This window comes from Chrysoperla carnea, chromosome 2 (genome assembly GCF_905475395.1).
Source record: "Chrysoperla carnea chromosome 2, inChrCarn1.1, whole genome shotgun sequence".
NCBI classification, from domain to species: Eukaryota; Metazoa; Arthropoda; class Insecta; order Neuroptera; family Chrysopidae; genus Chrysoperla; species Chrysoperla carnea.
Genome location: NC_058338.1, coordinates 91,248,611 through 91,262,540, shown reverse-complemented (window position 1 = coordinate 91,262,540; position 13,930 = coordinate 91,248,611). Strand labels below are relative to the sequence as shown.

General features: G+C 29.4%; 2 protein-coding genes across 2 annotated transcripts; both read right to left on the bottom strand.

Annotated features, from left to right (window-relative positions):
* Positions 1-1,796: 1,796 nt before the first annotated feature.
* Positions 1,797-7,472, bottom strand: LOC123291907 (myb-like protein X). The gene is made up of 5 exons (XM_044872366.1): positions 7,233-7,472; positions 5,678-5,884; positions 4,923-5,034; positions 3,844-4,302; positions 1,797-2,458 (listed from the first exon to the last, which is right to left on the bottom strand). The coding sequence occupies exons 1-5, from the start codon at positions 7,404-7,406 to the stop codon at positions 2,235-2,237; spliced, it is 1,176 nt and encodes a 391-aa protein (XP_044728301.1). The 5' UTR covers positions 7,407-7,472; the 3' UTR covers positions 1,797-2,234.
* A 980-nt stretch (positions 7,473-8,452) lies between these two features.
* Positions 8,453-10,840, bottom strand: LOC123291887 (zinc finger protein 271-like). The gene is made up of 2 exons (XM_044872331.1): positions 10,118-10,840; positions 8,453-10,033 (listed from the first exon to the last, which is right to left on the bottom strand). The coding sequence occupies exons 1-2, from the start codon at positions 10,836-10,838 to the stop codon at positions 9,015-9,017; spliced, it is 1,740 nt and encodes a 579-aa protein (XP_044728266.1). The 5' UTR covers positions 10,839-10,840; the 3' UTR covers positions 8,453-9,014.
* Positions 10,841-13,930: the final 3,090 nt, after the last annotated feature.

Genomic DNA, 13,930 nt, shown 5'->3' with positions numbered 1-13,930 from the left:
CTGTGTGCATGGACCTCTAAGCCGTGATGCATATTTAGCGAGGGTTAAGCCGATTGGAAAGGAGCGTTTCATTGCTGCAAATATCAAGAGCTTTGAGTGAATTTTTGGCACCCAATAATTAAGACAAGAACAATTTGAGAAAATATTGATAATTTAAAAATCGATCTATTTTTTGAAGTTCAATACCTATTTGTTTGAATTTCAATGTATCTAGGAGAAATATTAATTAGCCTTTTTTTCTGAAGACTTTGGAATGGGAGGAGCGGTACACAAATTCATATTGATGATTCAAAAATCGATCTATAATCTTCAACAGATTCAGTCTGTATATTCAACTTATAAACGTTAATTTTTTTGAAGTTCAATACATAATTGTTCGATTTTCACTGTATCTAGGAGAAATATTAATTATCATTTACTTCTGAAGACTTGGAGGGAAGGGGGATTACTAATTCATTTTATGAGGTTATAATCTAGATCTAACACTATCAACGTATTAAAAACTAATACATACAGAAGTAAAATATTGTATATTTGTATATAATAATTATTAAATAAATTATAAAATACGTTCAATTAACTAAATCAATACATATAATCTCTGATTGAAATCTAGATCATAACCTCATAAAATGAATTTGTAACCCCCTTCCTTCCATTCTTCAGAGGGAAAAGGCTAATTCGACTTGAAGTGAAAGAAGTAATCTCTTTAACTCCAACAAATTACTTTTTTCCACGTCTTTAAATTACAATATACTCAAATAGTTTTTAAACCTCATAAAATTTTGTAGATCTATTTTCACAGCCCCAGAATTTTCATAAGCATTTGTCCTGATGCTGATTTCAATTTATCTTTCAAAACCGATTGATATACATGTCTTTTCCTATTTGTACATTTAAATCCTTTATATTTTCGTAGTTTTTGATGTTATCCAAAAATTGATTTCACACGATGTTTTGGCTCGATAACAAACGTCGATTAAGGTGATATAATAAATTCAGGACAAAGTCCTGTTCAAGTACATTTTTTATTTGCTCTTTAATTAAAATATTGTTACATATTATGGTACGGTATCCTAAAAATTCATTCAAATAATGAATCATCTGTTAATAGGTATTCATATGTTTATATAAAAGTAGGTATGTTATTTGATAAATACGTCATTTACAAATTACAAATATATTGTAAATGTCGAAGCGATTTTGAGCGATTCTATTGAATACTTTTGATTTATTTTAAAAATATTTCTGTCACATACATTCAATATTATGTTTCAATAAAATTTACATAATGTTTTGAAATAATTAATTTGATGTAAATTGTATTTATTTATTGTCTTTCATACATAAATTATTAGTTTTATTGTAATCACATATAAAGAAAGAGTTAAAAACTTGTATAAACCAAAATCTGCAAAAAATCTACACGAATTTACACTTTATACAAAAAATTACCGGAATTTTAATTTTTAAAGGGATTTTGAACATGTTTTTGGTGTAGGATTTATAATCACACCAAAATAAACATTGTAAATACGGATTCATGGATTCTTTTGAGTCCCAAAATATTGTAACCGTTTTGGATTCTAGAATTTCGAATATTTGTTTTATGCTATTTATTAATAACAAGATTCATAGGTTTAAATATAATTTTAAGATAAAATTTATTGAAAATAATTTAAACACTTTGTTATAAATTTTATGAACTTTTTTTTTTTTATATAAAATTAGTATCATAACTTTGACCACATTTCTATTTGAACTTTAGTTTTGAAGGCACATTCTTCCTAAAAATCAGTGGAGGATTAGCCACGTAGCAAGAGTAGCAAAATTCCACAAGCCCAGCGCTAGGGCACTTGGGAGATTTCCGAAGCCCAAAAAAATCGATGAAAAGTGGAACGAAAAAAAAACACCCGTTGATAAAATATCAAATCATTTGTTACATTATGACAACCCGTTCAGATTTCGGTTAAGTATCTTAAAAAATATGATCCATCGCCATGTATGACTCTACAAAATTTCAAATCGATATTCCTATAAATAACGAAAATATGAGGGTGTCTTCATCTTAAATGCGACACACTGTACATATAAGTTTGGCCATTTTTTGCAATTTCCTCTTCCGTTTTATAATTTTATTCCGTTTATCAGCAATAACACTTCAATATATACAATTGTCTAAAGCATAACTCGTTTATTCGTTGAGTAAAACGCTTATAATGTAAAAAAATAAACTAATTTCGCATTTTCGCTAAGTATTCGTCCAAATTAAATGAACTTTCAATAACATCATCCTGATTTTCTTCCATAACTTCATTGTCAGCACCAATCGTTTTATCTTGATTTTCATTTGAAGTTAATTTCGTATTTGAGCAAGTATTTTCCTCTCGCCGATTACGTTTAACTTCAATGATTGGTGCTTCTTGTGATTCTCCTAATAAATTATCACTGTTTTCATCTAAACAAAAATTTATGAATTCAATTAATTTGAATAATAATCATAATAATAACATAGACGAAAGGTAGGCGCATTAAAGGGTGTTACAATAAGAAAGCCGGTTTTGAATTTTACGCCATTAGCAATGTCATCATTAGATATAAAAAAGGATTACCCGTTCGTTACTATACGGGTGGGTTGAGTAAAATGGAGTACTACAATCACCTAATTATAAAGAATGATTATCAAAAAGATGAAGTTTCCAGTCACAGTTCGCAAAATGCGTACAATTATGGGCCATCGAAATTCTCCAAATGTACCACTGTGAGCAGATTAATGAAAAAATTTGATAAAACTGGGTCTGTAAATGACGTAAAGACAGAAACATGAGCCCGTCTAGGTCGCTCGACTGAAAATATCGCAGTAGTGCGAGCATAGAGCTTAGGAAATTAGTATTTCCACAACCACTATGCATCAAATTTTAATAAAATATGGAAAGAAGAGTATGTGGTTTCAACAGGACAGTACAACATGCCATACAGCCAACGAAACTGTTGAATTACTGTATGAGTCATTTCCTGGTCGTGTTATTTCTCGTTTTAGGAATCGATTTGGGATCTTTTAAAGCCACAAGTTGAAGTGAATAAACTCAACAATCGAAGCTTTAAAATTGAAGATTCAACGCTGTATCACTGAAATATGACTAAATTTATACGACACACCCCTTGAAACTTTCATGAAAAGAAAACGTCTGTGTCAGCAAAGCCGAGGCGGTCATTTGTCAAATATCTTATTCCATTCATAACATCAAGAATTTGTACTTTATCTCTTCTCTATCTCTATATATTATAAATGCGAAAGTAAGCATGTTTGTTTGTTTGTTTGTTACGCTTTCACGCTAAAACTCTCGAATGGTTTTTAATAAAACTGTACAGCAATATAGCTCATACTTCAGAATAACACATGAGATATACTTTATAAAATTATATTAATAAAAAACAAAAATTAAAAATTACTTTAATTTGACATTGCCATAAATTACAGATTTCTGTAAAAATAGTCAATATAAAATATTTCACGGCCACCTTTTCTGATATACTCAATGAATAATTACGACAATTGTACATTTAAAAAAATAGAAAACCATACATATATTTTACCTGTCTAAAATAATCCTTACCATTATTTCGAGTGTTATAGAACGGGGATAAGCGAGAGCAATCTTTACTTTTAAACCCAGCGAAGCGGGTGGGTGTCACTCCACTTATTAAATAAATGTTTCAAACACTTATGTCTCAAATATAAATGTTTTATTTAAAACAAAACCAGCGTGCTTATTGGAACACCTTTTATATCTTTTTAAGAGATAATAATAAATAATAGCTCATCTTCTGAGAACACTTTACCTGAACTTTTATTGCAAATAACTTCTGATTGATTAGCCTTGGTACTAATTTCATACGCTGTTAATCTGCTTGTACTAGGTTGAGGTTCGTTAATCGGTAATGTAGATGTTGATAAGCTTTGTAACGTAGTTAAATTAGCTTCATCTACGATCGATTCATTCGAATCCTCGTCAGACACATGTAGAATAATATCAGGACTACTATTTCGGCTTACATTTTCAGAACTGTCTTCTATTTTCGTATGGCTTTTTCCTCGTTTTCTTTTAGTTGGTAATTTTGAAGAACTTTCCATAGAACTATTTAATTTAGATTGCATTGAATCTTCTAGTAAATCTCTCAGTTCAAGTATTCGATCCTTTTTTTCATTTAATAATAATAAAAATTTGTGCTTTAAATCCCTTTTTTCATTCTCCCAAGCTGTTTGTAATTCTTGTAATTTATGTGTGGATTGTTTTTGCTCTAAAGAAAATAAAGAAAGATAATTAGGAATCAAAAATGACGAAAATTCAGTTCGCTTGACTGTGAGATAAATATTTTCTAAGAAATTGCATTAAACTGAACTGAGAAATCGCTCTTAATGTGGGATTTTGGACGGTATCTCAGAACTCTTGTGGAAATAAATGTGTTCAGGAACTCAGAATACTTAGTTTGAAATTTAGAACAAGAATATGTGAAGTAAAACTATCTCTGAAAAAATTAAAATAAATTATTAATCAATCATTAAATGACAGAAAATGGTATTAGACTGACACTCTTTTGGAAGAAATATTCCCAATCTATTACCATTTTCTATCATTAAATGATTGATTAATATTTTCAGACTTTTTATAGTTTTACTTCACATATTCTTTTACTGAATTTCAAACTAAATATCCTGAGTTCCAAAACAGATTTATTTCCACAAATGGGCACCTGTCCCATTCATCGCTCGACCGACCAGAGCTTATGACTCTACACCTTTATGGAAATCGACTGTAAAAAAAATAGCATTTGTCATTTCATACCTCCTTTTTTTTTTCACGGGCTCTTAGACTTTTACTTTAACTTATCTTTTGTTTATTCTTAAACTTTATACGTACCTTCCTTTAAACGTTCAGATTGTTCGCGTTGAAATTCATTTTCATCTTTGTGATAATAAAAAGCTTTAAACATTAAATTCCAAATATCCGGTAAAATATCGTTACTGTTAGCCTAAAATATATAAACAAATTATTCAGACAAAAATGGTAATATTAATAGAAATTTATTACCGGTTTTAAGGACTTCAATTATAGCAATATCGGTTATTCTGAACAGAGCTAACTATTGTAAATGACAGTTGTTCATTTTTTTAAAAGAACACCTAATTTACGAATTACTTGACCAAAAATGGCACGGTTTTTGGAATACATGATAGAATCCGTTAATTTTACATCAGATTCGTAATCAGCGACCAAAAGTACCTCTTAGATAAAAGTTTGGACGGTAAATATTTATAGTTTTCCGTTTTTGTGCGAAAAAATGGAATTTCGGGTAAAAAATGGCATGATTTTTATAATACGTGATAAAATTCGTGTAATCTGACATCGGATTCGTATTCAGCGACCAAAAATACCTACTACATGACAATTTTAAGGCAAAATAAGCATTTAAAAAAAATTTGGATTACATATTCCCTCCGCTGGGACCCTATGCCCCCTTATGATTGGGTTAAGTTCGTTGAATGTTCCTTAGGGACCTATATTACAAAAAGTTTCATTAATATCGGTGCTTTTTCCACACTTTTCCAATTTCAACACTTTTTTCCGGCTTACTCATGCTTTTCTGTTATAAACAAAATTCATCGTTTTCATACCTTTGATAAACTTAGATCACAAAGTGGTTCATACATTTCATCGCTTGTTCCTTCATTTAGAATTCTTTTCATTGAAAATTGATTTTTCGCTAGTGAAGCTACATAATTCTGTTTATTATTGTTGAATATTAATTGCAATTCTTTTAAATAGTCATTTAATTTCAGTTTTAATTTCTTTGCTTGTGGTTCAAACGTTTGCTTCTCGACCTAAATAAATTACAAGCTTAAAAAAATCAATTATAAAAATTTTTGTATAAGCATTTTGCAAGACGTGTTTGCTCGTTCGAAAGTATTTGTACACACCTAGAAATTTTTTTCAAAATAAAAGAAGTAGTATTTTCCTCAGTTTATGAATCCGAGAAAATTAAATCGAACGAGAAACTTAATCTTAGTCAATAATAGTAAAAAATACTTTATTTCTAAATTAATAGTTAAAATTCGGTTAAATTTAAAATAGAAATCAAAATATCATTGGGAAATTACAGCTAAGCGTGCGTTCTTTAAAATCAAAAACAGTTGAGATTAGTTAATAATGACGATGAAGTCATACTAAGCGTCTTATACAGGGTGGATCATTTTAATCTATTATGACTAATATTTCATTTTGTAGTTACTAGTTAATCTGCAATCAAAAAATAACTTGCAAAAATTGTTGAGTTTAATGGGGGGAGATCATGTTCTGACATAAGATTGGACCTAGTTCTCCGGATTTCTTAATAGTCAATGTAGATTGTAAAAGGTAAGAGGTAGAATAACATTTTAAATTAGAAAGTTGATCCTCATAAAAAACTAAAATTTTTTATCTAAAACATTTTTTTCGAAAATCGTTAACTTTCGGAGGAAATGCGACTTAAAAATATGTAATTATTGCAATTAATCGAAAGAAAATACGAAAGCTTAAGAAAATTTTTTAAACAAAAGTTATCAATTCGTCTGTGTTAATAAATTTTCAAGATCATCTGAAAATCAATTTTAAATGACCTTCAATTTCAGTTCAAAGTCATGGACACAGGCGAATGTCCTCTATTGCCCTTGACAATTTTTGGCTAACGCATTTTGCTGAAGCTAGCGTGTTTTCTTTTGATTAAATGCAATAAGGACATACTTCCTCCGAAAGCTAACGTTTTTCGAACTATGGTTTTCAACAAATTTGTTCGTTTTATAATGAGGATCAACTTTCTAATTTAAAGTGTTATTCTATCTCTTACCGTTTAGGATCTAAATTGGACATCTATTAAAAAGACTCGAAGAACTAGTTCCAATCAGATGCCACTTTTGTTTAAGTTATTTTTTGATTGGTTAAATATAAAACTACAATGTAAAACTAGGTGACTAATTCGACTAATAATATGACATCGCATTTTTTGGACCTAGAAGCCCAGTGAGCTCTGAAATACTAATTATTTAAACTTGGGCAGTTCTGCTCAAAGGTGAGCATTTTTTTAATATTAGAAAATACTGAAGGAACTAAACTACAGTTCAAAAACTCTTCGTGCGTAAAGGATTGTCTTTCGATTTTCGATCGGGTAAACATGTCCTGTTTCAAAGTGCATACATTAGCCAGGAAAATATTATTTTCTTTATCGATGACGTAAAATCTAATGGTAGAATCATTCCATTCTGATATTGTTTTAAAACTTTCGGTTGTATTGGAAAATACATTCATATATACTTCAGATACATTAGATGTGTCTATCACAGTTGGTTTAAAATAATTTTCTTCGTCCATTTTTAAAAAAAGTATCAATAACTAAATAAAATGTTCGATAACTTTTATGTTCAATAAAACTTGAGATCTTGCTTGACATTTATAAAAATTAAATTTGACATCATTCAAATTCAAATGTCAATTTTTAATACTTTTTTTTTTGGTTCGTTCATTTCTTTACTTTTTCATGCATTGTTACTGATTGTTACCTAGAGGTCACTACTGACAAAATATGAGAAAAAAATATGTAAGATTATTCGCCATTTTTATGCTAATGTCTAATGAAATAAGATGTTCTTAAGGTAGTATAGCAGTATCGTAGGTCACAGTCACAATTAACTACTATTATATCCTGTAAATATCAAGGTATACTAAGTTTAGTTTCAACTGAAATAAAAATCTGTTTTTGCAAAACAACTTTTGATATGTGGGTAGTCTTACTGAAAGTCGCAAGTTTTGACGACACTATTTGCCATGGAGGTTATAAAGAAGGAGAACGATCGCAATAGAAAATATTGTCCCCAAAATATAGACAAAATAAGTGAGGCGCTGGGATCGCTGAGTTGTCTCATTAAATGCGCGCTGTTGTGCGCTAATATACTACTTACCGACGACAGTGCGGCTGAAAAATGAACTATAAATTCTACAAATTTTCAGGGACAGGTGCGCTAATGCTTTAGTCCGTAGCGATCGTTCTCCTTCTTTATAACCTCCATGCTACGTGCTATTTTCCTCTCTTTGTATTTGTTCATTTAAATCCTTCATGTTTTCGTAGTTTTTGATATTCTCCAAAGATTGATTTCACTCGGTGATTGGCTCTATAACGAACGCCGATTGAGACAAAAAATTTTTAGGATAAAGGGCTTTTTTTTATCCGATTAGGTTGTGTATTCTAAGGATAATTAAAACACAATTAATTTTTTTTATTAATTATAATTAATAAGTATGTGATTGATGTACATAATAGTTTTTAATAATAATAATAATTTTTTTATTATCATGAAAAGATTAATTTGTATTTACAACTTAGATTTATAATGAAAATCAGTGGCGAATTTATTTTCGATATTGCACTAGACCTCGTCTGATATGGCGCTCTTTTTAGCTCTATTCAGAAGTAATTATTGAAATTAAACATCTAATTTTCAAATATTTAGTATTTCATCTTTCTAATAGCGAGATAAAAATAATAAAATTCAATCTCACAGTTGACCAAAAACTAACTTAATTACGCCCTTTAAATACTTACGGTTCTTCTAAAACCGCCTCTGATGAGAATATTGTGTCCAATATAATTTCATATTTCTCCGGTATGAATTCGTTTATGTTTAATTAAATGTACCATTGCAAAAGCTGTCACAGTGAAGACGAAGATGACACGATATCTCATCTTCTCTATCACTGCCAAGCTCTTGCCATGAGGAGATGGATTTACTTGAGCCAGCTTTTCTTTGACGATCTATCTAATTATAAAGTCCGTTGACGTCAAAGTGCTCCTGCTGTTCCCAAACAGCTCTAAGTGGTTCGTGGAGTAGTGGTCGGAGCTGGACCAACCTGTTCTTTGGAATCATAACGAACTCTATGGTCTGAGTGTCACCCCAGGACAGCCACTCTAATCTAACCCAACCATTATTCGAGCAAATGTTTAAAAACAGTTTTTTCTTCAATATGAGTTAGTTTATGTCTAATTAAATGAGTGTTCCGAGTAAATGATTTATTACAAAGTCCACACGAAAAAGGCTTTTCTCCAGTATGAGTTCTTTTATGCCGAATTAAATCGATATTCTGAATAAATGATTTATCACAGACTTCACAAGTAAAAGGTTTTTCTCCTGTATGCGTTCGTTTATGTCTAATTAAATTTCTGTTCGAAGTAAATGATTTATTACAAATTTCACAAGAAAATGGTTTTTCTCCTGTATGACTTCGCTTATGTCTAACTAAATGGCTGCTCCGATTAAATGATTTATTACAAACGTCACAAGAAAATGGTTTTTCTCCTGTATGAGTTCGTCTATGTGTAATAAAATCAGTGTTACGAGTAAATGATTTATTACAGAGATCACAAGAAAATGGTTTTTCACCTGTATGAGTCCGTTTATGCATAATTAAATTTTCGTTCCGAGTAAATGATTTATCACAAAGTTCACATGAAAATGGTTTTTCACCCGTGTGAGTTCGTTTATGTCTAATTAAATAGATTTCTTGAGGAAATAATTTATCGCATAATTCACATGAAAACGATTTTTCTCCAGTATGAAATCGTTGATGACTAATTAAATGGGTGTTCGAAATAAATGATTGATTACAGAGTTCACAAGAAAATGGTTTTTCTTCTATATGGGTTAATTTATGCCTAATTAAATCATTGTTCAGAGTAAATGATTTATTACAAAGTTCACATGAGAAAGGCTTTTCTCCCGTATGAATTCTTATATGCCTAATTAAATCGGTGTTCTGGATAAATGATTTATCACAAACCTCACAAGAAAAAGGTTTGTCTCCCGTATGAAATCGTTTATGTCTAATTAAATGGCTATTCTGAGTAAATGATTTATTACAAATTTCACAAGAATATGGTTTTTCTCCTGTATGAATTCGATTATGTGCAATTAAACTTGTATTCCGTGTAAATGATTTCTCACAAATTTCACATGAAAATGAGTTTTCAACCATATGAGTTCGTTTATGCCGAATTAAATAGATTTTTTGGGGAAATAATTTATCGCATACTTCACATGAAAATGGTTTTTCTCCAGTATGCAATCGTTTGTGACTAATTAAGTTGGAATCAGAGGTGAATGATTTATTACAAAATTCACAAGAAAATGGTTTTTCTCCTGTATGAGTTCGTTTATGTCTAACTAAATCATTATTCAGAGTAAATGATTTATTACAAAATTCACATGAGAAAGGTTTTTCTCCCGTATGAATTCTTTTATGCCGAATTAAATCGATATTCTGAATAAATGATTTATCACATAGTTCACATGAAAATGGTTTTTCTCCTGTATGAGTTAATTTATGTCTAATTAAATGACTGTTCGAAGTAAATGATTTATTACAAATTTCACAAGAAAATGGTTTTACTCCTGTATGAGTTTGTTTATGTCTAATTAAATGGCTATTTTGAGAAAATGATTTATTACAAAGTTCACAAGAAAATGGTTTTTCTCCTGTATGAGTTCGTCTATGTAGATTTAAATTATGGCTTTGATTAAAAGTTTTATCACAAAATTCACACTTCAAACATTTTTGTTCATTTTTTTTAGTATGATATTTTAAAACATTCTCGTCAGATATTTCATCTTTAATAATTTCTTCAGTATTTAATTGTTGTTCAAGTTTAATATGTTCATATTGGTTTTCGAATAACGGATCATTCCAAAGATTTCCTTTATGTTCCTTCACAGTTTCTTCAATTATTTCTTCTTTAATTGCTACATGTTCCATTGTATCATGTTCTTTTTTAATTGGTTTATATTCGATTGTATCACTTTCATCAAATATTTCATTTTTAATAAATATAGTTTCTGTTTTTAATTTACTTGTATTAATTTGTTCTTCATTGAGAAATAAATCAGTATTTACTTCATGAATTGAATTTTTATTCGCCATCGCCATTCTTGATTCTTTTTGTATATGTTAGCCTATATTATTCTATGGCTTTGACAGCACAATGATACCAGCAGAATAATGTTGAATAGGGAATATTCATGAAATTTAAATTTGGTTCAAATATTTTTTTCCGTAACTTTATTGGCTGTACATTACAACTAAACCATTATTTTAGTAATTAATTACTTTTTAATTACTTAAAATTAATTAATAAAAGTACAAATTCAGTGAGATTAATTCAAAATTTCTAAAACGGGAAATTCAAATTTTTAAACGGACGTGACATCATAGTACTCGCCTGTCAAATTTGTTGACATACTGTATGATATTAATTACTTACATTTTGTATGGCATTACATTGATTTCTATTATTCTACAGCTTTTTATTAGAAAACTTAATGATAACGAGTATAAATTCTGTGTTGTAAATTCATTTTTTAAAGTGTGACTTATACATTGAACCATAGATAAAATATCGTAGTGGGAACATTGAACTGTCGCCAATTGACAGATCACGTACTTATATGTCATCAACAGAGAGCGCCAAAAAACTGCGTTTAAATATCTCAAAATTATAATGTATTTTAAATATTTTTTTACACTTAAAAATACAGCATTTTTAAGCAATATTTATATGTTTTACTTTGTTATAACGATGTAAACAATGAATTAAAAATGAGAGAAAAGATCTTAGCGCCGTGGAAGCAAAAATGAACTATAGAGATAATATAGACAGAGAACGCCAGGGGTATGCTAGGCTGTAAGTGGGTGCGATATGCGTAACAAGAGAGAAGACTGCTAGTGAGTATATTATGTATAAGTAATAAGTATATGTATTAGACACAGGGCTACTCACTGGCAGTCTTCTCTCTCGCTACGCATATTATATGTTTTGGCCCCTGGCGTGCTCTGGGTATTCATATCTCTATGAAATGAACCCTTTATCGCGAGAGTCTCACTACAGTATCATCATGTGGCTGCCAAGTGCCAACCAAAAATGAAAACTGCAAAGTAATCAAATGTTACTAGACTTAAATTTAACGTTATTTAGTTTAACTTCAAATTTAATACTATTTTATAAAAAATATCTCCGTTTTCTGTAATAGTGTATCATTTTTGAACACAAGGGCTAAAAACTTAAGAACTCAATCAACTCTTCTATAGTCGCCCAACCCAACCAACTCAACAATACTCAGGGTCCATAAAATTTTCGGTCTTTTTTTTCCGGATATATATTTTTCGAGTTTCGTTTTTCCGATTACCATTTCAAATTCAAATCGTAGTAGTAAATTGAATAATTAACAAACAACCAAGCTGAATTTTTGAACATAAGAAGAACTTTGGATAAAGTTTTGGTTTTATTTACATAATTATATAATAATAGATAGAACGAACATTAACAATTATTGCTATATATTGTAAATATTTTAATTTGAAAAATAAATATATAAGCTATTATTTATTGATTTGCTATTGTTTATTGATATTTATTAGTTTGTACTACCAACTTTAAAAAACTCTTTGCTAAAAAGATCCTAAAGAAAAGACTGCATTGAAGAAAAATATCAATTTTCTATTTATCAAAAAGTTTTTTTAATATTTCACGATGACGCCTGACGCTGGCTTTGAACGTCAAATTAGAGTTCTACCTATATGAAAAAAATATAATTATATCAAGCGTCAAGCGCTGGCGTTAAATTGTAAAAATAAGCGAAAAAAAAGTTTATCAATAGGGAATATTCATGAAATTTAAATTTGGTTCAAATATTTTTTTTCCGTAACTTTAATGACTGGACATTTCAACTATACCATTCTTTTAGTAATTAATTACTTTTTAATTACTTAAAATTAATTAATAAAAGTACAAATTCGGTGAGAAAAATTCAAAATTTCTAAAACAGGAAGTTCAAATTTTTAAACGGACATCACAGTACTTGCTTGTCAAATTTGTTGACATACTGTATGGTATTAATTACTTAGTTTGGTATGATATTACATTAATTTCTATTATTCCATGGCTTTTGATTAGAAAACTTTATGATAACGAGTGTAAATTCTGTGTTGTAAATTCATTTTTTTAAAGTGTAAATTATACATTGAACTGTCACCAATTGACAGATGACGTACTTATGCGTCATCAACAGAGAGCGCCAAAAAACTACGTTTAAATATCTCAAAATTATAATGTATTTTAAATAGTTTTTTAAACTTAAATACCGTATTTTTAAGCATTATTTATATTTTTTACTTTGTTATAACGATGTAAACAATGAATTAAAAATATAAAAAAATACATGAATATTCTCTATTTCGAAAGTCGAAATCTCGAGATAATCATACTACAAGTAATTAGCTAACCTCATTTTTAATAAAACACTTGGTAATGATAAATATTTAAATATAAAATTTAAAGAGTACTATCAAAATCATTCCTGAGAATAAAAAGCTAAACTGCGTTTAGCTTTTTACGAGATGGCAACACGACCTAAATTGTCCCACCCACCGTGTGATTTAATTTGACGCTCAAACTCGGCGGCTTGCGTCAACATACCTCTAGTATTGAAGTACTCAGCGGCATACCTCTAGTATTGAAGTACTCACACAGTATTAATTTCTTTGAGGAAAATTAGAGGAAATTTCATTGGCGTACCCACCCTTTAGAATTAGTTGCTATGTCAAAAAAATGTAAATTCCCATAAAAAGTTTGGAAGGAAAAGGGTTGGATATACTCTGGAAGCAAAGCACTTGATATTTGAAGAAAAAACTGTTGCTTTATTTTTGTAAAAAAATTTATTATCACATCATATCAATATATACATAATTAATTACATATATAGGTAATAAGGATTGTCTAAATTATTTAGGGCTTAACAAATTCGTGAATTTTTTTAAAACTTGTCTAGAATTTGCCCAAATGATTAAAATAA